Source organism: Oncorhynchus clarkii, chromosome 5 (genome assembly GCF_045791955.1).
Source record: "Oncorhynchus clarkii lewisi isolate Uvic-CL-2024 chromosome 5, UVic_Ocla_1.0, whole genome shotgun sequence".
In the NCBI taxonomy this organism is placed as follows: domain Eukaryota; kingdom Metazoa; phylum Chordata; class Actinopteri; order Salmoniformes; family Salmonidae; genus Oncorhynchus; species Oncorhynchus clarkii.
Window position 1 is genome coordinate 51,267,122 of NC_092151.1, and position 27,747 is coordinate 51,294,868.

The 27,747-nt window shown below is 45.9% G+C and overlaps 1 protein-coding gene across 1 annotated transcript in view; it reads left to right on the forward strand.

Annotated features, from left to right (window-relative positions):
* The window catches only part of LOC139410071 (PEX5-related protein-like), a 183,263-nt gene that overhangs the window by 59,738 nt on the left and 95,778 nt on the right, over positions 1-27,747 (forward strand). The window contains exon 2 of the mRNA XM_071155507.1: positions 27,126-27,230. Within this exon, the coding sequence (XP_071011608.1) occupies positions 27,126-27,230 (105 nt within the window). The remainder of the gene's footprint in view (positions 1-27,125; positions 27,231-27,747) is intronic.

Sequence of the window (27,747 nt, forward strand, 5' to 3'; positions counted from 1 at the left end):
TGTTTTTGTCGCACTGCTTTGTTTTTATCTTGGCCAGATCGTAGTTGTTGTAAATGAGAACTTGTTCTCAACTTGCCTACATGGTTAAATAAAGGTGAAATAAAAGAAATGGAAAAAAATGACCGCAACATGCAACAATTTAATTGCTTTTTCTGAGTTACATTTCATATGAGGAAATCTGTCATGTTGTGTCTTGTCTCTGTCCTTTCCCTTCACCCTGTCTCCCTCTGCTGGTCGTTGTTAGGTTACCTTTTCTCCCCCGCTTTCTCCCAGCTGTTCCTTGTCTCCTCTAACTACCCATTCACCCCGTTTCCCACCTGTTCCCTTTTTCCCTCTGATTAGGTCCCTATATCTCTCTCTGTTTCTGTTCCTGTCCTTGTCGGATTCTTGTTTGTGTTTCATGCCTGAGCCAGACTATCGTCATGTTTGCTGTAACCTTGTCCTGTCCTGTCGGAATCTGCCGGTCTATCTGAGCCTACCTATGTTTGGTTATTAAAGAAGCTCTGTTTAAGTTAGTTCGCTTTTGGGTCCTCATTCACTCACCATAACAGAAGAATCCGACCAAGAATGGACCCAGCGACTTCGGATCCTCTCCACTCAGCCGTCGGGATCCAGGGAGCGATGCTAGGCAGACACGAGCAGGAAGTGTCTGCTGCTCGACATGCCGTTGAGACCCTGGCCACCCAAGTCTCCAACCTCACAGAACAGGTTCACCATCTCCGCCTCGATCCACCGGCCACTTCCAGGGCTTTCGAATCTCCGGAGCCCAGAATCAATAACCCGCCGTGTTACTCTGGGGAGCCCACTGAATGCCGCTCGTTCCTCACCCAGTGTGATATTGTGTTTTCTCTCCAGCCCAACACTTACTCCAGGAGCACTGCTCGTGTCGCCTACGTCATATCTCTCCTTATTGGACGGGCTCGTGAGTGGGGCACGGCAATCTGGGAGGCAAGGGCTGAGTGTACTAACCAGTATCAGGACTTTAAGGAGGAGATGATACGGGTTTTTGATCGATCTGTTTTTGGGGAGGAGGCTTCCAGGGCCCTGTCTTCCCTATGTCAAGGTAATCGATCCATAACAGACTACTCTATTGAGTTTCGCACTCTTGCTGCCTCCAGTGGCTGGAACGAGCCGGCTTTGCTCGCTCGTTTTCTGGAGGGTCTCCGCGCAGAGGTAAAGGATGAGATTCTCTCCCGGGAGGTCCCTTCCAGCGTGGATTCCCTGATTGAACTCGCTATTCGCATTGAGCGACGGGTTGATCTGCGTCACCGAGCTCGTGGAAAGGAGCTCGCGTTCTCCGTTGCCCCCCTCTCCGCATCACTACCATCTTCCTCTGCCGGCTCGGGAGCTGAGCCTATGCAGCTGGGAGGTATCCGCATCTCGACTAAGGAGAGGGAACGGAGAATCACCAACCGCCTCTGTCTCTATTGCGGTTCTGCTGGTCATTTTGTCACTTCATGTCCAGTAAAAGCCAGAGCTCATCAGTAAGCGGAGGGCTACTGGTGAGCGCTACTACTCCTGTCTCTCCTTCAAGATCCTGCACTACCTTGTCGGTCCATCTACGCTGGACCGGTTCGTCAGCTTCCTGCAGTGCCTTAATAGACTCTGGGGCGGAGGGCTGTTTTATGGACGAGACCTGGGCTCGGGAACATGACATTCCTCTCAGACAGTTAAGGGAGTCCACGGCCTTGTTCGCCCTGGATGGTAGTCCTCTCCCCAGGATTCAGCGTGAGACGCTACCTTTAACCCTCACTGTTTCTGGTAATCATAGCGAAACCATTTCTTTTTTGATTTTTCGTTCACCTTTTACACCTGTTGTTTTGGGCCATCCCTGGCTAGTTTGTCATAATCCTTCCATTAATTGGTCTAGTAATTCTATCCTCTCCTGGAACGTCTCTTGTCATGTGAAATGTTTAATGTCTGCTATCCCTCCTGTTTCCTCTGTCTCTTCTTCACAGGAGGAGCCTGGTGATTTGACAGGGGTGCCGGAGGAATATCACGATCTGCGCACGGTGTTCAGTCGGTCCAGGGCCACCTCTCTTCCTCCACACCGGTCGTATGATTGTAGTATTGATCTCCTTCCGGGAACCACTCCCCCCCGGGGTAGACTATACTCTCTGTCGGCTCCCGAACGTAAGGCTCTCGAGGATTATTTGTCTGTAGCTCTTGACGCCGGTACCATAGTCCCCTCCTCCTCTCCCGCCGGAGCGGGGTTTTTTTTTGTCAAGAAGAAGGACGGGTCTCTGCGCCCCTGCATAGATTATCGAGGGCTGAATGACATAACAGTTAAGAATCGTTATCCGCTTCCTCTTATGTCTTCAGCCTTCGAGATCCTGCAGGGAGCCAGGTTTTTCACTAAGTTGGACCTTCGTAACGCTTACCATCTCGTGCGCATCAGGGAGGGGGACGAGTGGAAGACGGCGTTTAACACTCCGTTAGGGCACTTTGAATACCGGGTTCTTCCTTTCGGCCTCGCTAACGCTCCAGCTGTCTTTCAGGCATTAGTCAATGATGTCCTGAGAGACATGCTGAACATCTTTGTTTTCGTTTACCTTGACGATATCCTGATTTTTTCACCGTCACTCCAGATTCATGTTCAGCACGTTCGACGTGTCCTCCAGCGCCTTTTAGAGAATTGTCTTTTTGTGAAGGCTGAGAAGTGCACTTTTCATGCCTCCTCCGTCACATTTCTCGGTTCTGTTATTTCCGCTGAAGGCATTAAGATGGATCCCGCTAAGGTCCAAGCCGTCATTGATTGGCCCGTCCCTAAGTCACGCGTCGAGCTGCAGCGCTTTCTCGGCTTCGCGAACTTCTATCGTCGTTTCATCCGTAATTTCGGTCAGGTGGCCGCTCCTCTCACAGCCCTTACTTCTGTCAAGACGTGCTTTAAGTGGTCCGTTTCCGCCCAGGGAGCTTTTGATCTCCTCAAGAATCGTTTTACATCCGCTCCTATCCTTGTTACACCTGACGTCTCTAGACAGTTCGTTGTCGAGGTTGACGCGTCAGAGGTGGGCGTGGGAGCCATTCTTTCTCAGCGCTCCCTCTCTGACGACAAGGTCCACCCATGCGCGTATTTTTCTCATCGCCTGTCGCCGTCGGAACGTAACTATGATGTGGGTAACCGCGAACTGCTCGCCATCCGGTTAGCCCTAGGCGAATGGCGACAGTGGTTGGAGGGGGCGACCGTTCCTTTTGTCGTTTGGACTGACCATAGGAACCTTGAGTACATCCGTTCTGCCAAACGACTTAATGCGCGTCAGGCGCGTTGGGCGCTGTTTTTCGCTCGTTTCGAGTTCGTGATTTCTTATCGTCCGGGCTCTAAGAACACCAAGCCTGATGCTTTGTCTCGTCTCTTCAGTTCTTCAGTAGCCTCCACTGACCCCGAGGGGATTCTCCCTGAGGGGCGTGTTGTCGGGTTGACTGTCTGGGGAATTGAGAGGCAGGTAAAACAAGCGCTCACTCACACTCCGTCGCCGCGCGCTTGTCCTAGGAACCTTCTTTTCGTTCCCGTTCCTACTCGTCTGGCCGTTCTTCAGTGGGCTCACTCTGCCAAGTTAGCCGGCCACCCTGGCGTTCGGGGTACGCTTGCTTCCATTCGCCAGCGTTTTTGGTGGCCCACCCGGGAGCATGACACGCGTCGTTTCGTGGCTGCTTGTTCGGTCTGCGCGCAGACTAAGTCCGGTAACTCTCCTCCTGCCGGCCGTCTCAGGCCGCTTCCTATTCCCTCTCGACCGTGGTCTCACATCGCCTTAGATTTTGTCACCGGACTGCCTTCGTCAGCGGGGAAGACTGTTATTCTTACGGTTGTCGATAGGTTCTCTAAGGCGGCCCATTTCATTCCCCTTGCTAAGCTTCCTTCTGCTAAAGAGACGGCACAAATCATCATCGAGAATGTTTTCAGAATTCATGGCCTTCCGTCAGACGTCGTTTCGGACAGAGGTCCGCAATTCACGTCTCAATTTTGGAGGGAGTTTTGCCGTTTGATTGGGGCTTCCGTCAGTCTCTCTTCCGGCTTTCACCCCCAGTCTAACGGTCAAGCAGAACGGGCCAATCAGACTATTGGTCGCATCTTACGCAGTCTTTCTTTTCGCAACCCTGCGTCTTGGTCAGAACAGCTCCCCTGGGCAGAATACGCCCACAACTCGCTTCCTTCGTCTGCGACCGGGCTATCTCCTTTTCAGAGTAGCCTCGGGTACCAGCCTCCGCTGTTCTCATCTCAGTTCGCCGAGTCCAGCGTCCCCTCCGCTCAGGCTTTTGTCCAACGTTGCGAGCGCACCTGGAAGAGGGTCAGGTCTGCACTTTGCCGTTATAGGACGCAGACTGTGAGGGCTGCTAATAAGCGTAGAACTAAGAGTCCTAGATATTGTCGCGGTCAGAGAGTTTGGCTCTCCACTCAGAACCTTCCCCTTAAGACGGCTTCTCGCAAGTTGACCCCGCGGTTCATTGGTCCGTTCCGTATTTCTCGGGTCATTAATCCTGTCGCAGTTCGACTTCTTCTTCCGCGATACCTTCGTCGCGTCCACCCGGTCTTCCATGTCTCCTGTATTAAGCCCGTTCTTCGCGCCCCCGCTCGTCTTCCCCCCCCCCCCCCCCATCCTTGTCGAGGGCGCACCCATCTACAGGGTCCGCAGGATTTTGGACATGCGTCCTCGGGGCCGTGGTCACCAGTACCTTGTCGATTGGGAGGGGTACGGTCCTGAGGAGAGGAGTTGGGTTCCCTCTCGGGACGTGCTGGACCGTGCGCTGATCGAGGATTTCCTCCGTTGCCGCCAGGTTTCCTCCTCGAGTGCGCCAGGAGGCGCTCGGTGAGTGGGGGGGTACTGTCATGTTGTGTCTTGTCTCTGTCCTTTCCCTTCACCCTGTCTCCCTCTGCTGGTCGTTGTTAGGTTACCTTTTCTCCCCCGCTTTCTCCCAGCTGTTCCTTGTCTCCTCTAACTACCCATTCACCCCGTTTCCCACCTGTTCCCTTTTTCCCTCTGATTAGGTCCCTATATCTCTCTCTGTTTCTGTTCCTGTCCTTGTCGGATTCTTGTTTGTGTTTCATGCCTGAGCCAGACTATCGTCATGTTTGCTGTAACCTTGTCCTGTCCTGTCGGAATCTGCCGGTCTATCTGAGCCTACCTATGTTTGGTTATTAAAGAAGCTCTGTTTAAGTTAGTTCGCTTTTGGGTCCTCATTCACTCACCATAACAAAATCAGTCAATTGAAATAAATGCATTAGTCTATGGATTAGTTTATGGATTTCAGATGACTGGGAATACAGATATGCATCTGTTGCTCACAGATACCTTTAAAAATATGGGCCTCACATTGGGCCTCAAGATCTAATCACGGTAGTTTTGTTCATTAAAATTTCCATCAATTAAATGCAATTGTCTTCGTTGTCTGTAGGTTATGCCTGCCCATACCATAACCCCACCACCACCATGGGGCACCCTGCCTATAGGAAGGGAGGAGCAAAATGGGGTCGTGGTCAGATTTGCCGAAAGGGGGGCGGGGGAGGACCTTGTAAGCATTGTGGAAGTTGGAGTAGCAATGGTCCAGTGTATTTTCAGCGCGAGTGCTACGGTCAATATGCTGATAGAATTTAGGTAGCCTTGTTCTCAAATTTGCTTTGTTAAAATCCTCAGCTACAATAAATTTATATAGTTTCCAGTTTGAATAAAGTCCAGTGAAGTTCCTGAGGGCCGTCGTGGTATAGGCTTGAGTGGCGATATACACGGCTGTGACAATAACCTAAGATTATTCTTTTGGGAGATAATACGGCATTTGATTGCGACGAATTATAGGTCAGGTGAACAAAAGGTTTTGAGTTCCTATATGTTGTTACAATTACACCATGAGTAGTTAATCATGAAACATACACCCCCACCCTTCTTTCCAGAGAGATGTTTATTCCTGTTGACGCGACGCACTGAGAAGCCAGGTGGCTGTGCTGACTCCGACAGCATATCCCGAGAGAGCCATATTTCCGTGAAACAGAGTAGGTTACAATCCCCGATGTCTCTCTGGAAAGCAACCCTTGCCCTGACTTTGTCGACCTTGTTATCTAGGGACTGAACATTAGCGAGTAATATACTTGGGAGCGGTGGTGTGCACACCTCCGAAGTCTGACCAGCAAAACGCTCTGTCTTCCTTTTCTCCGGCGGCATTGTTTTGGTCGGCCTCTGGGATCAGTTCAAATGCCCTGGGTGGTGCGGACACAGGATCCGCTTCGGGAAAGTCTCATTCCTGGTTGTAGTGCTAGTGCTTGACGTCGCACTGATATCGAATAATTCTTCCCGGCTGTATGTAATACCACTTAAGATTTTCTGGGCTAACAATGTAAGAAATAATACATGAAAAAACTAAATACTGCAAAGTTTCTTAAGGACTAGAATCGAGGCAGCTCTCTCTGTCAGCGCCCTCTGCTGTGTGTTGATGGGTGAGAAAAACAACCTAATACATTTTTAATTCAGGCTGTAACACAACAAAATGTGGAATAAGTCAAGGTGTGTGAATACGTTCCTACAGTGCCTTGCGAAAGTATTCGGCCCCCTTGAACTTTGCGACCTTTTGCCACATTTCAGGCTTCAAACATAAATATATAAAACTGTATTTTTTTGTGAAGAATCAACAACAAGTGGGACACAATCATGAAGTGGAACGACATTTATTGGATATTTCAAACTTTTTTAACAAATCAAAAACTGAAAAATTGGGCGTGCAAAATTATTCAGCCCCTTTACTTTCAGTGCAGCAAACTCTCTCCAGAAGTTCAGTGAGGATCTCTGAATGATCCAATGTTGACCTAAATGACTAATGATGATAAATACAATCCACCTATGTGTAATCAAGTCTCCGTATAAATGCACCTGCACTGTGATAGTCTCAGAGGTCCGTTAAAAGCGCAGAGAGCATCATGAAGAACAAGGAACACACCAGGCAGGTCCGAGATACTGTTGTGAAGACGTTTAAAGCCGGATTTGGATACAAAAATATTTCACAAGCTTTAAACATCCCAAGGAGCACTGTGCAAGCGATAATATTGAAATGGAAGGAGTATCAGACCACTGCAAATCTACCAAGACCTGGCCGTCCCTCTAAACTTTCAGCTCATACAAGGAGAAGACTGATCAGAGATGCAGCCAAGAGGCCCATGATCACTCTGGATGAACTGCAGAGATCTACAGCTGAGGTGGGAGACTCTGTCCATAGGACAACAATCAGTCGTATATTGCACAAATCTGGCCTTTATGGAAGAGTGGCAAGAAGAAAGCCATTTCTTAAAGATATCCATAAAAAGTGTTGTTTAAAGTTTGCCACAAGCCACCTGGGAGACACACCAAACATGTGGAAGAAGGTGCTCTGGTCAGATGAAACCAAAATTGAACTTTTTGGCAACAATGCAAAACGTTATGTTTGGCGTAAAAGCAACACAGCTGAACACACCATCCCCACTGTCAAACATGGTGGTGGCAGCATCATGGTTTGGGCCTGCTTTTCTTCAGCAGGGACAGGGAAGATGGTTAAAATTGATGGGAAGATGGATGGAGCCAAATACAGGACCATTCTGCAAGAAAACCTGATGGAGTCTGCAAAAGACCTGAGACTGGGACGGAGATTTGTCTTCCAACAAGACAATGATCCAAAACATAAAGCAAAATCTACAATGGAATGGTTCAAAAATAAACATATCCAGGTGTTAGAATGGCCAAGTCAAAGTCCAGACCTGAATCCAATCGACAATCTGTGGAAAGAACTGAAAACTGCTGTTCACAAATGCTCTCCATCCAACCTCACTGAGCTCGAGCTGTTTTGCAAGGAGGAATGGGAAAAAATGTCAGTCTCTCGATGTGCAAAACTGATAGAGACATACCCCAAGCGACTTACAGCTGTAATCGCAGCAAAAGGTGGCGCTACAAAGTATTAACTTAAGGGGGCTGAATAATTTTGCAAGGCACTGTATATATTGAATATAGGATTAAAAACAAATCGAACAGTGAGAAACATGCGAAAATTTAACATGGATCTTATGTTGCGTGTTCATTTATTTACATCACCACATGACATGAATTGTGTTGCTATTTCCAAGTAGATTCTATGTAAGATTTTGAACCATGCTACCTGAAATTTTCAACACAATTTCAACGTAAAAATAGTTTGGATGATTACGGTCAAAATTGATTGATGTATCACCCTGTTAATCAGGTTAAGTCCTTGTATTTAATGTGTTTCAAACATAGATTCAACTTCACAGTACATTAGCAAATTACGTTGAAACAACATTGATTCAAACAGTTTGTGCCCAGTGGGTCTGCTTCAGTTTGCTGCCATATGGCTGGTTTCACATGTCTCCTAAGGTAAAATAGTACAATAGTAATTTATATTTCCAATCCCCTAATCCAAACAGATTACTAATTTACCTAGCTAGCTCTTATCAATAGCTCTTATCAATTTGTAAATTACAGTGTGTGGAATATGGTGTTATTCCTATAGGGAAAAATGTATTAGATGTTTTTCCACTTGGAAAGGACAGGTTGCTCGACCTTATTCATTGTTTCCTCTCGCGTAAAGGTGGCGGCATTATGATGGAATTAAATCCATGTCAGAATTCGGTGTATCTGTTCATAAATCTCTGCCACACCTCCGTTTTCTTGGTCTCCATCCCAAAATCATACCTTGCCTGCACTGGCTTTTCCCCGTGCGTAAATTCAAGATCAGAATACGCACAGAGATACAAGAGCATAAAAAGGGAATAAAGTTTCCTTTACTCACGAGTAACACGGGTCTGAATTCGTCCCTATGTGCCATAAAGTGACCCCATTTCACGAGTGATACCGAAACGTCTAATTGTGACTTTGTGCTCATCTACTGCGACCATGTTTTCTTTGTGGCACAAGACAAGCGTCTCATGAACACATGAGCCATCTGTGAGAACCAAAGTAAGCTGCAAGCTGCTGCAGAAAGGGAAAGACAAAACAAGGCCTGTTATTTGATGCCACTGTGCCTAAGAGAGATTGAGGTATCGTTCCCTCAAGGAGTTAGAGAAGGCAGTGGGAGAGAGATAGAGAGAAGAGGAGAATAGAAGAGTAAACACAGTAAAAGGGCTCACCTGCAGCGGCTGTAACAGTGCAAGTGTGCGAGACAGTGTCTAAGGCATCACTTTTGTCGTCGACATTTCCAAATCTATTTCGCACACCGGCTTTCAGATGAGTGATGTGGCAAGCATAGGGATGTTATGATATTTCAAAATAGAAATGTCAGTCATCCCCCAAGCTTCCGTATAAGAGAGTTGAGTAAGCAGACAAGTAATTGTTATTTAACATCATTTTTTTTCCATAGGGAAGGATATGAACACTAGCCTCTCAGCGTCAACGTTCGAGAAGTGTGTTGTATCAAAGTGACAGGACAAGCATGTTTGTTTGACATTTTAATCGCTGGATTATCCATATCTCCCAAAATACATGCCCTATAGGCTACCTCAAGCCAGGCTCTTCAGCCAGTTTGTGCTGTATCTCTAATCTGTACCACGTCACTTTACAATGGAGTGTCAATATATGCAATCATGACTGGAAATAGAAAAGTAATATACAGTGCCTTGCGAAAGAATTCGGCCCCCTTGAACTATGCGACCTTTTGCCACATTTCAGGCTTCAGACATAAAGATATAAAACTGTATTTTTTTGTGAAGAATCAACAACAAGTGGGACACAATAATGAAGTGGAACGACATTTATTGGATATTTCAAACTTTTTTAACAAATCAAAAACTGAAAAATTGGGCGTGCAAAATTATTCAGTCCCTTTACTTTCAGTGCAGCAAACTCTCTCCAGAAGTTCAGTGAGGATCTCTGAATGATCCAATGTTGACCTAAATGACTAATGATGATAAATACAATCCACCTGTGTGTAATCAAGTCTCCGTATAAATGCACCTGCACTGTGATAGTCTCAGAGGTCCGTTAAAAGCGCAGAGAGCATCATGAAGAACAAGGAACACACCAGGCAGGTCCGAGATACTGTTGTGAAGAAGTTTAAAGCCGGATTTGGATACAAAAATATTTCCCAAGCTTTAAACATCCCAAGGAGCACTGTGCAAGCGATAATATTGAAATGGAAGGAGTATCAGACCACTGCAAATCTACCAAGACCTGGCCGTCCCTCTAAACTTTCAGCTCATACAAGGAGAAGACTGATCAGAGATGCAGCCAAGAGGCCCATGATCACTCTGGATGAACTGCAGAGATCTACAGCTGAGGTGGGAGACTCTGTCCATAGGACAACAATCAGTCGTATATTGCACAAATCTGGCCTTTATGGAAGAGTGGCAAGAAGAAAGACATTTCTTAAAGATATCCATGAAAAGTGTCGTTTAAAGTTTGCCACAAGCCACCTGGGAGACACACCAAACATGTGGAAGAAGGTGCTCTGGTCAGATGAAACCAAAATGTAACTTTTTGGCAACAATGCAAAACGTTATGTTTGGCGTAAAAGCAACACAGCTGAACACACCATCCCCACTGTCAAACATGGTGGTGGCAGCATCATGGTTTGGGCCTGCTTTTCTTCAGCAGGGACAGGGAAGATGGTTAAAATTGATGGGAAGATGGATGGAGCCAAATACAGGACCATTCTGGAAGAAAACCTGATGGAGTCTGCAAAAGACCTGAGACTGGGACGGAGATTTGTCTTCCAACAAGACAATGATCCAAAACATAAAGCAAAATCTACAATGGAATGGTTCAAAAATAAACATATCCAGGTGTTAGAATGGCCAAGTCAAAGTCCAGACCTGAATCCAATCGAGAATCTGTGGAAAGAACTGAAAACTGCTGTTCACAAATGCTCTCCATCCAACCTCACTGAGCTCGAGCTGTTTTGCAAGGAGGAATGGGAAAAAATGTCAGTCTCTCGATGTGCAAAACTGATAGAGACATACCCCAAGCGACTTACAGCTGTAATCGCAGCAAAAGGTGGCGCTACAAAGTATTAACTTAAGGGGTCTGAATAATTTTGCATGCCCAATCTTTCAGTTTTTGATTTGTTAAAAAAGTTTGAAATATCCAATAAATGTCGTTCCACTTCATGATTGTGTCCCACTTGTTGTTGATTCTTCACAAAAAAATACAGTTTTATATCTTTATGTTTGAAGCCTGAAATGTGGCAAAAGGTCGCAAAGTTCAAGGGGGCCGAATACTTTCGCAAGGCACTGTACATAACTCAGACTGCTCGAAGACTCCATTAAAAACCTCAGCCAATCCTCTTGTTGAACTTTCCAAATCACATTCCAGTTAAGTGTTCATCTGCCAGAAAATGTCTCCAGTGAGTAACCTGCCAAGCATTTACTTCCAGAGCGTTCCCGCACTGAACACAAGAAGGTTTATTTCACACTTATGTAGACACTTGTGAAGGAAGTTTAGATCGTTATTTTGGAAGTGTGTTAGGGCCAGGGGATACAATGTCCTCTGACATCAATACTCATTAGTAAAACACAAGAACTGGCTTTTGGACACTGATTTTCCCAGGAGAAGCTATGTACTGAATACACGGTTGTCAAAATTGACATACATTTCACGTGTCCCTTGTGAATGTTTCGTGAACCGAGGGCTGTGTTTCATGTTCATGTTTCAAGGCAGCTCCACTGGAAGTCCCTTGTTGGGTCATGTGTGTCGTATCATGTTCTCTTAGGTTGTTGTACAGTAGTGTACAGTAACAGCTGTTTACCACTTCTGGAGAGCTACAGGCTTCGTAAGGATTGGATTTGAACCAATTCAATCATATTTTGATTTACATGTTAATTAATCGAATAGGCTACTTGCCAGGGTCTGACATCACACATCTATAGCCAGTTGATTTCTGATCATGTTCTTTTCACATGTATTCAGTTCAAAAGATTTGAGACTTATTAAAAGAAACACTATGGTTGACTGTTTGATATTCTACCCCTCAGAAGAAATGGAGTGAAGACAAAAAAGAAATATAGATAGATTTCTCATTATGTTGTGCACACAGAGCCCAAGAAAGCTGAATCCAAGCTGAATCCACGTAATCCTTCAAATCCGTAAACACAGGGGCTTTTCATGACCGTCTGCAAAATGCATTTCAGCAGTGGGGGAGAGTGCTAATGATGCAGAGTAGAAGGATGTCAGTGCTTCCGATTTTTAAAGAAAAATTGGGGCTGGGATGTTTTCCCTTCCAAACAGCAGGAGCTCTGCTGTGCCTCAGATAGAATGCCTCTTGATGCACTCTGATGAAAGGTTTCAATTGTGGGCCCTACAGAATTGTCTGGTACACCAAAAACTTAAATTAAGACCATAGTAGTCCTTGGTCCCTTTGTTTCACCTCAGAGAATATCCTTTAGTATTGTCTGTGCTGTTGTTGTGAACGTATACCTCTGGTACCCGTAAAGAGGGTGCTCAAAGTCATTAAACCCCTGACAGGACTATCTCTCAAATCTACAAAGACGTTAGTGCACAAGGCTTACCAGTATTCACTGTTCAAAAAGTCCACTACCACCATGGTAGCAATACAAATCAAATGTTTTGAGCAAATGACTTATTCAAGCATTCAATTAATTCATCAAGGTTAACACTGTGGATGAACGTTTATTTAAAGAGCTTGAAGAGGTCGAAAAATGGCTTAAAACATGAATACTAATTACTTTCGGCAGTGTTTATTTTAATGTTCTTGCCATGCTGATAGCAAAAATAATCTTGGAACCAAAAAGTGGGGTAGAAAAACTGTAAAGCTTGACCTTGTCCTAATATTAGTGACATGTATCGACTTAAAGGGTGATTGCAGAATGGCTCCGACAGATAGGGCCGCTCTGCTTCAAGCTCCTAAGCAGCTTTGCAGTATTTTTATTTTTTTTGTGTGTTATTTCTTACATAATTAGGCCAGGAAATGTTTTGTGTTATTACACACAGCCGGAAAGAACTTTTGGATATGAGAGCGGCTGTAACTCACTAGCATTACGACAGGGAATATGACTTTCCCGATTGGCGCGCACACCATCCACCGCTTCTGAGTATATTACTCGCTAATGTTCAGTCTCTGGATAATAAAGTACATGAGCTCAAGGCAAGAATCTCCTTCCAGAGGGACATCATTGTAACATACTCTGTTTCCCTGAAACATGGCTTTCTCAGGATATCCTGTCTTTGTCCAGCCAACTGGTTTCTCAGTAAATCGCGCAGACAGGAATAAAGAACTCTCCGGGAAGAAGAAAGACGGGGTTGCATGTTTCATGATTAACCACTCAGGGTCCTTTTGTTCACCCAACCTAGAATACCTCACAATCAAATGCCTACAGTTTTACCTCCCAAGAGAATTTTCTTCGGTTATAGTCACATCCGTGTATATTACCCCTCAAGCCGATACCACAACGTCCCTCAAAGAACTTCACTGGACTTAGGCAAATTGGAAACCACATATCCTGAGGCCGCATTTATTGTAGCTGGGGATTTTAACAAAGCAAATTTGAGGGAAATGCTATCGAAGTTCTATCAACACATTGACTGTAGTACTCGCGCTGCTAAAACACTCGACCACTGCTACTCCAACTACCGGGATGCTTACAAGGACCTCCCCCACCCTCCCCTGAGCAAATCTGATCACGGCTCCATTTTGCGCCTCCCTTCCTATAGGCAGAAACTCAAACAGGAAGTACCCGTGCTAAGGACTATTCAACGCTGGTTTGAAGAATAGAAACCACGCTTCAAGATTGTTTTGATCACGTGGACTGGGATATGTCCTGGGTAGCCTCTAAGAATAACATTGATGAATACACGGATACGGTGATTAAGTTTATCAGGAAGTGTATAGGAGATGTTGAAACCACTGTGACTATTAAAAGCTACTCTAACCAGAAACCATGGATAGATGGCAGCATTCGCGCAAAACTGAAAGCGCGAACCACCACATTTAACCATGGCAAAATGACTGGGAATATGGCCGAATACAAACAGTGTAGTTTTTTCCTCCGTAAGGCAATCAAACAGGCAAAACGTCAGTATAGAGACAAAGTGGAGTCGCAATTCAACGGCTCAGACATGAGACGTATGTGACAGGGTCTATAGACAATCACGGACTACAAAGGGAAAACCAGCCATGGCGTGGACACGGACGTCTTGTTTCTGGACAAGCTAAACACCTTCTTCGCCCGCTTTGAGGATAACACAATGCCACTGACGCAGCCCACTACCAAGGACTGGGCTGTCCTTCTCCGTGGCCGACGTGAGTAAGACATTTAAACGTGTTAACCCTCGCAAGGCTGCCGGCCCAGACGGCATCCAAATCAAATCAAATTGTATTTGTCACATACACATGGTTAGCAGATGTTAATGCGAGTGTAGCGAAATGCTTGTGCTTCTAGTTCCGACAATGCAGTAATAACCAACGAGTAATCTAACTAACAATTCCAAAACTACTACCTTATACACACAAGTGTAAAGGGATGAAGAATATGTACATAAAGATATATGAATGAGTGATGGTACAGAGCGGCATAGGCAAGATGCAATAGATGGTATCGAGTACAGTATATACATATGAGATGAGTATGTAAACAAAGTGGCATAGTTTAAAGTGTCTAGTGATACATGTATTACATAAAGATGCAGTAGATGATATAGAGTACAGTATATACGTATACATATGAGATAAATAATGTAAGGTATGTAAACATTATATTAAGTAGCATTGTTTAAAGTGGCTAGTGATATATTTTACATCAATTCCCATTATTAAAGTGGCTGGAGTTGAGTCAGTGTGTTGGCAGCAGCCACTCAATGTTAGTCTGATGGCCTTGAGATAGAAGCTGTTTTTCAGTCTCTCGGTCCCAGCTTTGATGCACCTGTACTGACCTCGCCTTCTGGATGATAGCGGGGTGAACAGGCAGTGGCTCGGGTGGTTGTTGTCCTTGATGATCTTTATGGCCTTCCTGTGACATCGGGTGGTGTAGGTGTCCTGGAGGGCAGGTAGTTTGCCCCCGGTGATGCGTTGTGCAGACCTCACTACCCTCTGGAGAGCCTTACGGTTGTGGGCGGAGCAGTTGCCGTACCAGGCGGTGATACAGCCCGACAGGATGCTCTCGATTGTGCATTTGTAGAAGTTTGTGAGTGCTTTTGGTGACAAGCCAAATTTCTTCAGCCTCCTGAGGTTGAAGAGGCGCTGCTGCGCCTTCTTCACGATGCTGTCTGTGTGGGTGGACCAATTCAGTTTGTCTGTGATGTGTACGCCGAGGAACTTAAAACTTACTACCCTCTCCACTACTGTTCCATCGATGTGGATAGGGGGGGTGTTCCCTCTGCTGTTTCCTGAAGTCCACAATCATCTCCTTAGTTTTGTTGACGTTGAGTGTGAGGTTATTTTCAGAGCATGCACAGACCAGCTGGCTGTTGTGTTTACGGACATATTCAATCTCTTCCTATCCCAGCCTGCTGTCCCCACTTGCTTCAAGATGTCCACCATTGTTCCTGTACCCAAGAAAGCAAAGGTAACTGAACTAAATGACTAACGCCCTGTGGCACTAACTTCTATCATCATGAAGTGCTTTGAGAGACTAGTCAATGATCATATCACCTCTACCTTACCTGACACCCTAGACCCACTTCAATTTGCTTACCGCCCCAATAGATCCACAGACGATGCAATCGCCATCGCACTGCACACTGCCCTATCCCATCTGGGCAAAAGGAATACCTATGTAAGAATGCTGTTCATTGACTATAGCTCAGCATTCAACACCATAGTACTCTCCAAGCTCATCATTAAGCTTGGGGCCCTGGGTCTGAACCCCGCCCTGTGCAACTGGGTCCTGGTAGGAAACAACACCTCCACTTTGCTGATCCTCAACACTGGTTCCCCACAAGGGTGCGTTCTCAGCCCCCTCCTGTACTCCCTGTTCACACATGACTGGGTGGCCATGCACGCCTCCAACTCAAAATTTGCAGACGACACAACAGTGGTAGGCCTGATGACCAACAATGACGATACAGCATACCGAGGGGGGTGAGAGCCATGGGAGTGTGGAGCCAGGAAAATAACCTCTCACTCCATGTCGACAAAACAATGGAGCAAATCGTGGACTTCAGGAAGCAGCAGAGGGAGCACTCCCCTATCCACATCGACTGGACCACAGTGGAGCAGGTGGAAAGCTTCATGTTCCAGAACACTAACGATCTGAAATGGTCCACCCACACAGACAGTGTGGTGAAGAAGGCACAACAGCTCCTCTTCAACCTCAATCTCAGGAGGATGAAGAAATTTGGATTGTCACCTAAAACTCTCACAAACTTTTACAGATGCACAATTGAGAACAAGATGCACAATTAAGAGCATCCTGTCGGGCTGTACCACCGCCTGGTAACGGCAACTGCACTACCCGCAACCACAGGGCTCTCCATAGGGTGATGTGGCCTGCCCAACGCATCCCCGGAGGCAAACTACCTGCCCTCCAGGACACCTACACCACCCGATGTCACAGGAAGGACAAAAATATCATCAAGGACAACAATCACCCGAGCCACGGCCTGTTCACCCCGCTATCGTCCAGAAGGCGAGGTCAGTACAGGTGCATCAATGCTGGGACCAAGAGACTGAAAAACATCTATCTCAAGGCCATCAGACTGTTAAATAGCCATCACTAGGCGGCTTCCACCCGGTTACATAACCCTGCACCTTAGAGGCTGCTGCCCTATATACATAGACTTGAAATCACTGGCCACTTTAATAATGTTTACATATTTTTGCTTTACTCATCTCGTATGTATTTACTGTATTCTATTCTGCTGTATTTTAGTCTATGCCGCTCATTGCCATTGCTCATCCTAATATTTATATATTCCTTCATTCGTTTAATTTACTTTTAGGTGTATTATTTGAATTGTTAGATATTACTGCACTGTTGGAGCTTGGAACGCAAGCATTTCGCTACACATCGGCTCAATAACATCTGCTAAACATGTGTATGTGACAAATAACATTTGATTTGATTTGACGGAGGCAGGCTTGTCCTCTGGACTGGCTCGTATGGGAGGATGCTACCATTGTCTGTGTGATGTTACCCTTGTTGGGAAACCCTTGCTGTAATTCAATGATAAACAGCCTTTAGAAGGTCAGACTGGGACTTTGTTATCAGTGACTCATCCTGAATTTGCTATTCCGATCAGAAGCTCTGCTATTTTGAAGCATGGCCCTACGATACATAGTTCTGCCTTATGACACTAATCAAATCACATCAAAATCAAATGATATTGTATTTGTCACATGCACCGAATACAACTATTGTGAACTTTACTCTGAAATGCGAGCCCTTTCCCAACAATGCCGTTAAAAAGTAAGAAAATTAACAAATAGATAAGAATGAGATAGTAACACTAAATTAACACAACAAAAGAACTAACTTTGATTCTTCCTGTCAATTCATGTCAGTTGTATTTCTTCATGTTAACAACCCTTCACTTGGACAGAATGAGGGAAACCGTCATCGCAGAGAGCAGACAGAGGCTCTGTGCAAACTCAGCCCTTACACAGCAAGTAGTACAGTGTCTTGGTACTATACTATCCCTGAGCTTGCTGCATGGGAGTAGAGAGTATAATAACCTGGCAGGGACTGTCTAGCATCGTGATGTCCTTGCTCTGACTCCCATTTAGTCAATTTGCTCAGCTGTCCCAGCCAATCTGTAGTAGCCTCCAGCCTACAGGGTCAGATTTCTCAAACTTCGACAGCTATTATGTAGTTATTATGGTCCTTTACCCACTGAGAAAGTTTTACTTCACTGTTTCCACTCTACGTTTGCAGGTCATCTCCATAGTGATATTTGGGTGGTGTAGCAGTGGAATTATAGGGATTTGGTGCAAAGGGAGTATAATGCTGTCCCTGAATACGACACGGGCAGGGGTTCGGTAAAATCCTGCTGTTTCGTCAAAGCCTCGAGCTTTGTCGATGGAGCCAAGACTGGCTACAGAGGTTGGCTTTTACTGTAAGAATCCAACCAGTCCGATTACAAAACAGCACATATACCCTTGAGACAAGCTATAGCGAGACTATACGGGTCCTCATTAAAAACATATCTAAGACACTTTGTCCTCTGCTGCTTACAATTACATTTATCTTCGCCTGCTGCCAGCAAATAAAATCCATTGTTTCATCAAGGGAGAGCAGGACAACACTTCAAACACATTTAAGCAGAACTGGTGGGGATCCATTTCATAAGCTCATCTTCAATATCTTTCCGACACCAAGCGTCTATCCCCCCCATCTGTTTTCGTAGTGATCCCCCTGACATTTGATCCTCAATGAGATTCTGTCCCCCCTCGCGTTACATACACTCTGTTCAGTGTGGCCTCAAGTCGTTAAGTGCTGTATGTGTACACAAATAACCATCACAGCAGGGAGGCTTTTAGCAAATCACCTCAAAAGCCCGACTGTTGACTGAAGGATTTAAGCACAGCACCAAAGCTTATATCCCATACAGACTTCCCCGTCCCAGCAGTATGGAAAGGTATCCCTGTTAGGCAAACAGTTATACACAGCTTACTGGTTAAATACTCATCTCTAAGCACTCAGCTGCTTCTGGAAATGGAGTAGGGCTTAGACTGTACATTACCAGAATAAGTGGAAATCAAAGAACTTATAGAGGATTGTGGATCAGATACAGTACGCAACATGTAATGTGTTCGTCCCAAGTCTCATGAGCTGAAATAAAAGATCCCATACATTTTCCATGCACACAAAAAGCTTATTTCTCTCAAATTCTGTGCACAAATTAGCATTTCTCCTTTGCCAAGATAATCCATCCACCTGAAAGGTGTGGCATATCAAGAAGCTGATTAAACAGCATGATCATTACACAGGTGCACCTTGTACTCCGTACAATAAAAGGCCACTCTAAAATGCGTAGTTTTACCACACAACACAATGCCGCAGATTTATCAAGTTTTGAGCGATCGTGCAATTGGCATGCTGACTGCAGAAATGTCATCCAGAGCTGTTGCCAGAGAATTGAATGTTAATTTCTCTACCATAAGCCGCCTTCAACATAATTTTAGAGAATTTGGCAATACGTTCAGCCAGCCTAACAAACTGCGTGTATGGCGTTGTGTGGGCAAGCGGTTTGCTGTTATGAACAGAGTGCCCCATGGTGGTGTGGGGTTCAAGTATGGGCAGGAATAAGCTAGGGACAATGAACACGGTTGCATTTTATCGCTGGCAATTTGAATACACAGAGGTACCGTAACGAGATCCTGAGGCCCATTGCCATGTCATTAATTCGCCGCCATCACCTCATGTTTCAACATGATAATGCACGGCCCCATGTCGCAAGGATCTATATACAATTCCTGGAAGCTGAAAATGTACCAGTTCTTCCATGTCCCGCATACTCGCCAGACATGTCACCCATTGAGAGCATGTTTGGGATGCTCTGAATCAATGTGTACGACAGCATGTTCTAGTTCCCGCCAATATTCAGCAACTTTGCACAGCCATTGAAGAGAAGTGGTACAACATTCCACAAGCCACAATCAACATCCTGATCAACTCCATGCAAAGGAGATGTGTCGCACTGCATGAAGCAAATGGTGGTCACACCAGATACTGACTGGTTTTCTGATCCACGCACCTATTATTTTTTTTAAAGGTTTCTGTGACCAACAGATGTATATCTGTATTCCCAGTCACGTGAAAGCCATCGATTAGGGCTGAATTAACATATTTCGATTGACTAATTTCCTTATATGTAAAGCAGTAAAATTGTTGAAATTGTTGCATGTTGCATTACATTTTTTGTCCAGTATAATAATGACAACAAATGATTGCTGAACAATACAAAACTGATCTGCAAAGAGCTCCCCTCAGTTGAACTTTTGTAAGTATTCCCAGTGGAACTACCTAATTTCCTTTTTAATAATTTTCATGAACTAAGCAATGAAATTAAGTCATTCACTTCTCTCACTATAAAATCAAGGCTCACATTCACAAAGGACCTTATCTATGCATACTTTTTGGTATAAATCTGATGTAGGTTAGATTTTCCAAAATCTATTCGTTTGGAAGAATGTATTTGGTCTGGTGACCAAGGGATTGTCAATGTATTTACGATCGATTGAAAAGCATGCATTTAGTTTTACTTGCGTTTAAGAGCAGTTGGAGGCCACGGAAGGAGAGTTGTATGGCATTGAAGCTAGTCTGGAGGTTAGTTAACACAGTGTCCAAGGAGGGGCCAGAAGTATACAGAATGGTGTCGTCTGCGTAGAGGTGGATCAGAGAATCACCAGCAGCAAGAGCAACATCATTGATGTATACAGAAAAGAGAGTCGGCACGAGAATTGAACCCTGTGGCACACCCATAGAGACTGTCAGAGGTCCAGACAACAGGCCCTCCGATTTGACACACTGAACTCTATCAGAGAAGTAGTTGGTAAACCAGGCGAGGCAATCATTTGAGAAACCAAGGCTGTCGAGTCTGCCAATAAGAATGTTGTGATTGACAGAGTCGATGAATACGGCTGCACAGTAATGTCTCTTTTCGATGGCGGTTATGATGTCGTTTAGAACCTTGAGCGTGGCTGAGGTGCACCTATGACCAGCTCTGAAACCAGATTCCATAGCGGAGAAGGTCTGGTGGGATTCGAAATGGTCAATAATCTGTTTGTTAACTTGGCTTTTGAAGACCTTAGAAAGACAGGGTAAGATCGATATAGGTCTGTAGCAGTTTGGGTCTAGAGTGTCACCCCCTTTGAAGAGGGGGATGACCGCGGCAGCTTTCCAATCTTTGGGAATCACAGACGACACGAAAAAGAGGTTGAACAGGCTAGTAATAGGGGTTGCAACAATTTTGGCAGATAATTTTAGAAAGGGAGGGTCCAGATTGTCTAGCCCGACTGATTTGTAGGGGTCCAGATTTTGCAGCTCTTTCAGAACATCGGCTATCTGGATTTGGGTAAAGGAGAAATGGTGTGGGCTTTGGCGGGTTGCTGTGGAGGGTGCCGGGCAGTTGACCGGGGTAGGGTTAGCGATGTGGAAAGCATGGCCAGCCGTAGAGAAATGCTTATTGAAATTCTCAATTATAGCGTATTTATCGGTGGTGACAATGTTTCCTAGCCTCAGAGCAGTGGGCAGCTGGCAGGAGGTGCTCTTATTCTCCATAGACTTTACAGTGTCCCAGAACATTTTTGAGTTAGTACTACAAGATAGGATATAGTGATGTCGTGCTCACGTGTTAGTCGGATCTCCAAAATTTCAGACTTGCTAATTGGCAGCACGTGTACAACCAGCTGGCAAGTCGGACATTTCAGTTTCCTAGTTCCGAATAGCACGTGAACACTGCTTGATAAAAGAAGCCATAAAGAACACTCACAGTTTTGTAGAAACGAACTATATTACACTCTAATGTACTTGTCTAATGACACTCTAATGTACTTGTCCTCTTGCTCAGTTGTGCACCGGGCCCTCCCACTCCTCCTTTCTATTCTGGTTAGAGACAGTTTGTGCTGTTCTGTGAGGGGAGTAGGACACAGTGTTGTGCAAGATCTTCAGTTTCTTGGCAATTTCTCACATGGAATAGCCTTCATTTCTCAGAACAAGAATAGACTGATGAGTTTCAGAAGAAAGTTATTTGTTTCTGGCCATTTTGAGCCTTTAATCGAACCCACAAATGCTGATGCTCCAGATACTCAACTAGTCTAAAGAAGGCCAGTTGTATTACTTCTTTAATCAGAACAAAAGTTTTCAGCTGTGCTAACATAATTGCAAAAGGGTTTTCTAATGATCAATTAGTCTTTTAAAATGATAACTTGGATTAGATAACACAACGTACCATTGGAACAGAGGAATGATGGTTGCTGATAATGGGCCTCTTACGCCTATGTAGTCATTTACAACATTAACAATGTCTACACTGTATTTCTGATCAATTTGATGTGACCCCAAACAGTTGAACGGTAGTGTACATCGAAGACACAATACCTCCTACACAATCCACAGTTCATTAGACATATTTTGCAACATAGAACTATTATAACTCACTCTCCTTTGCCTGCTGCCATTTTTCTTGATATATCAACCACTCAAAAGATTAGTGGAAATACAGATTTAGCCAAAGAATATACATTACAAGTAAAAAGTTGGACACACCTACTCAATGAAGTTTATTTTTTGTTGCTATTTTTTACATTGTAGAATAATTGTGAAGACATCAAAACTATTAAATATCACATATGGAATCATGTATTGAGCAAGAAAGTGTTAAGCAAATCAAAATATATTTCACATTTTAGTTTATGCAAAGTAGCCACCCGTTGCATTGATGACAGCTTTGCACACTCTTGGAATTCTCTCAACCAGCTTCACCTGGAATGCTTTTCCAACAGTCTTGAAGGAGTTCCCACATATGCTGAGCACTTGTTGGCTGCTTTTCCTTCACTTTTGCGGTCCAACTCATCCCAAACCATCTCAACTGTGTTGAGGTCGGGTGATTGTGGAGACCAGGTTATCTGATGGGGTGGCAGGTAGCCTAGTGGTTAGAGCATTGGGCCAGTAACCGAAAGGTTGCTAGATCGAATCCCTGAGCTGACAAGGTAAAAATCTGTCGTTCTGCCCCTGAACAAGGCTGTTTACCCACTATTCCTAGGCCGTCATTGTCCATTCCTGTGGCGGTCCTCATGAGAGCACCAGTTTCATCATAGCGCGTCATGGTTTTTGTGACTGCACTTGAAGAAACTTTTAAAGTTCTTAACATTTTACAGATTGTCTGACCTTCATGTCTTAAAGTAATAATGGACTGTCATTTCTCTTTGCTTATTTGAGCTGTTCTTGCCACAATATGCACTTGGTATTTTACCAAATAGGGCTATCTTCTGTACACCAGCCCTACCTTCTCACAACACAACTGATTGGCTCAAATGCATAGGGAAGGAAAGAAATTCCACAAATGAGCTTTTAACAAGGCACACCTGTTAATGAAATGCATTCCAGGTGACTACCTCATAATGCTGGTTGCGAGAATGCCAAGAGTGTGCAAAGCTGTCATCAAGGCAAATGGTGGCTACTTTGAAGAATCTTAAAACAACATGAAAATACCTTTTGATTTGTTTAACACTTTTTTGGCTAATACATGATTCCATATCTGTTTTTTCATTCACTATTCTTCTACAATGTAGAAAAATTTAAAAATAAAGAAAAACCCTTGAATGAGTAGGTGTGTCCAAACGTTTGACTGGGACTGTATACAGTTGGGTTCAATTAGTGTTGGTGGAGTGTGGATGCATGTGGCTGTACGGTTCTCTCTGGGGACGGTACTTTGAGGCAATAATATTTGAATAAAGCTTACTGGGAGCACCGGGTCAATTGAGAAAAATGCTTATTCTCTAATACAGGTCATAGTGAAAGTACAAAGGGCCCTAAGACAATTGAATTAGGTAACAGTTTCCACTATGTCTGTCACGTTCTGACCTTTATTTCCTTTGTTTTGTATTTATTTAGTATGGTCAGGGCGTGAGTTGGGTGGGCAGTCTATGTTTGTTTTTCTATGTTTTGGGGTATTTCTATGTTTCGGCCTAGTATGGTTCTCAATCAGAGGCAGGTGTCATTAGTTGTCTCTGATTGAGAATCATACTTAGGTAGCCTGGGTTTCACTGTGTGTTTGTGGGTGATTGTTCCTGTCTCTGTGTTTTGCACCAGACAGGGCTGTTTTTTGTTTTCCACGTTTGTTGTTTTGTAGTGTTCGTGTTTATCCTTTTTGTTATTAAACAAGAATCAATATAATCACGCTGCTTTTTGGTCCGCCTCTACTTCACCACAAGAAGACCGTTACAGAATCACCCACCACAACAGGACCAAGTGGCGTGGTAACGGGCAGCAGCAGGAGCAGCGTAATAAGGACTTCTGTACTTGGGAAGAAATCCTCGACGGGAGAGGATCCTGGGCAAAGCCAGGGGAGTGTCGCCGCCCCAAGGTGCAGCAGGAGAAACGGCAGCAGGAGCAGCGAGAGGAATGGACATGGGAGGACGAATTGGACGGAGAAGGACCCTGGGCTCAGCCTGGAGAATATCGCTGCCCCAAAGAAGAACTGGAGGCGGCGAAAGCGGAGAGGCGCTGGTATGAGGAGGCAGCACGGCGACGCGGATGGAAGCCCGAGAGTCAGCCCCAAAAATTTATTGGGGGGATCACAGGGAGTATGGCGAGGCCAGGTAGGAGACCTACGCCAACTTCCTGTGCTTACCGGGGGGCTAGAGAGACCGGGCAGGCACCGTGCTATGCTGTGGAGCGCACGGTGTCCCCAGTGCGGGTGCATAGCCCGGTGCGGTACATTCCAGCTCTGCGTATCAGCCGGGCTAGAGTGAGCATTGAGCCAAGTGCCATGAAGCCGGCTCTACGCAGCTGGTCTCCAGTGCATCTCCTTGGGCCGGCTTGCATGGCACCAGCCTTGCGCATGGTGTCCCCGGTTCGCCTGCATAGCCCAGTGCGGGCTATTCCACCTCGCCGCACTGGCAGGGCGACCGGGAGCATTCAACCAGAGCTCAAGAGCTCCAGTGCGCCTGCACGGTCCGGTCTACCCAGTACCACCTCCATGCACCAGCCCTCCGGTGGCAGCTCCCCGCACCAGGCTTCCTGTGCGTGTTCTCGGCCCAGTACCACCAGTGCCAGCACCACGCATCAGGCCTACAGTGCGCCTCGCCTGTCCAGCGCTGCCAGAGCCTTCCTCCTCTCCAGCGCTGCCGGAGTCTCCCGCCTATCTAGCGCTGCCAGAGCCTTCCTCCTCTCCAGCGCTGCCGGAGTCTCCCGCCTGTTCAGCGCAGTCACAGCCTTCCTCCTCTACAGCGCTGCCCAGAGTCTCCCGCCTGTTTAGCGCTGCCAGAGCCTTCCGCCTCTACAGCGCTGCCGGAGTCTCCCGCCTGTTCAGAGCTGCCAGTCTGCAAGGAGCTGCCAGTCTGCAAGGAGCTGCCAGTCTCCAAGGAGCTGCCAGTCTCCAAGGAGCTGCCAGTCTCCAAGGAGCTGCCAGTCTGCAAGGAGTTGCCAGTCTGCAAGGAGCTGCCAGAGCTGCCAGTCTGCAGGATGCCGCCAGAGCTGCCAGTCTGCAGGATGCCGCCAGAGCTGCCAGTCTGCAGGATGCCGCCAGAGCTGCCAGTCTGCATGGAGCCGCCAGAACTGCCAGTCTGCATGGAGCCGCCAGAACTGCCAGTCTGCATGGAGCCGCCAGAGCTGCCAGTCTGCATGGAGCCGCCAGAGCTGCCAGTCAGCATGGAGCAGCCAGAGCCGCCAGTCAGCATGGAGCAGCCAGAGCCGCCAGTCAGCATGGAGCAGCCAGAGCCGCCAGTCAGCATGGAGCAGCCAGAGCCGCCAGTCAGCATGGAGCAGCCAGAGCCGCCAGTCAGCATGGAGCAGCCAGAGCAGCCAGTCAGCATGGAGCAGCCAGAGTTGCCAGTCAGCATGGAGCAGCCAGAGCTGCCAGTCAGCCAGGATCTTCCAGATCCGCCAGTCAGCCAGGATCCGCTATTCAGCCAGGATCCGCCGTTCAGCCAGGATCCGCCGTTCAGCCAGGATCTGCCAGGATCTGCCAGCCAGCCAGGATCTGCCAGAGCCCCTCAGCCCAGAGGCGCCGGAGCCCCTCAGCCCAGAGGCGCCGGAGCCCCTCAGCCCAGCGGCGCCAGAGCCCCTCTGTCCCGAGCAGCTGCCCCTCTGTCCCGAGCAGCTGCCCCTCTGTCCCGAGCAGCGGCCCCTCTGTCCCGAGCAGCGGCCCCTCTGTCCCGAGCAGCTGCACCTCTGTCCCGAGCAGCTGCACCTCTGTCCCGAGCAGCTGCACCTCTGTCCAGTGGGGTCATTAAGTATGGTCGCCGTGGTTAGGAGACGGAAGCGGACAAGGTGGGGGACTAAGACAATGGTGAAGTGGGGTCGCGTCCCGCGCCAGAGCCGCCACCGCGGACAGACGCCCACCCAGACCCTCCCCTATAGGTCAAGGTTTTGCGGCCGGAGTCCGCACCTTTGGGGGGGGGGGGGTACTGTCACGTTCTGACCTTTATTTCCTTTGTTTTGTATTTATTTAGTATGGTCAGGGCGTGAGTTGGGTGGGCAGTCTATGTTTGTTTTTCTATGTTTTGGGGTATTTCTATGTTTCGGCCTAGTATGGTTCTCAATCAGAGGCAGGTGTCATTAGTTGTCTCTGATTGAGAATCATACTTAGGTAGCCTGGGTTTCACTGTGTGTTTGTGGGTGATTGTTCCTGTCTCTGTTTTGCACCAGACAGGGCTGTTTTTGGTTTTCCACGTTTGTTGTTTTGTAGTGTTCGTGTTTATCCTTTTTGTTATTAAACATGAATCAATATAATCACGCTGCTTTTTGGTCCGCCTCTACTTCACCACAAGCAGACCGTTACAATGTCAAAAACAACTGTCTCTCTACACAGCGTGACATTTTGTAATTGATATTCAGCTAAGTTTGTGTCTGTTTCCTATGGTAGACATTATTTTGTTGGATAGACTTTGATTCTCGCAAGAAGAATTTTGTTTTCTTGTCCTACTTTGGAAAACTGTTTGGACATGTTTGATTGTATAGGGCTTCTGCATACTGAATTTATAAAGACTTGGTAATTTCCCTGTACATACAGTGTGTGAAATTCTGATAACATGAATGCAACAAAAAAAATGATCTGCTATTTATTTTGATGGCTTTGAATACATCAGTGCTTTCCCATGGGATATACATTTAACCTAAGTGTGGGAGGTGTGCATAGGTGTGGGATGGGAGAGGTCACACTGAAAAGTGATTGCAACTTTACAGTATGGCCATGCTCCCTTGGCGGTCGTCCAATAGACATGAGTTCTAAGCAATGAGAGACTGACTAGCACAATCCTGATGATATCTGTGTATATCTAATCATCATTAGAGATACGAGCTATATCAGATCAAACTCCTAAAGATAACAAGAGACCATGCTCATCTGTGTATAGTGACTCCTCCATAGCCATTGTCATAGCATTGTGGATATGTTTTCAATCGATGTTGCTGTTTTTTCCTAGCTCACCATAGCCTATCATATAATTCAATAATCATCAAGTAAAGTTGGTAAGATGCCCTAGAGGGCAAAAACATTGACTGAACGAATTGTCCTGACACGAGTCATTGTTGATTTCACCCGTTATAGGGAAGAGACTCTAGGGGTGCAGATAAGACTGTTGCCATGGTCCTGAAGGAGATACCAAGTAAGGCGTCTTCCGAAGGGAAACCCCTCCTGACGGTGACAACCAAGGTGGGCAGAACCATCGCAACCCCCCCCCCCCCCCCCCCCCATCCCCCATCCCTCCCTGAAGGTTCCTCTTATTTTTGGTGGTGATAAAATCAATGGCAAGGCTTTGGGCATCCTATATCTACTCTCCACTCTTGAGCCTAACTCGATCCTATATTATTAACCTCACAACAGCAAAAAGCAACAACATTGATTTTATTTCATTTTTCAGCTGCTTTATATAAAATGCATGCCACAGTTCGTTCTGCATCACCAACTAAAAACCAGTCAGTATTTCAGCTGTAGCAAGGAATGACATTTTATCTGAATGACATTTCATTGATTTCATTGATTTATTTTAATTATATCTTATATCGTAACTTGTGCCTTTAATTTAATATTTTTTTGCTGCAGCAACACCTTATCGTAGCCACACGCAATGTTTGTAAGAATCGTAAGTGAGAGTGCCTCAGCTGTCACTTATCGTTTATTTTTTTTAACTGTAATTAGAAATTCAAATACACTGCTATTTGGATTTATT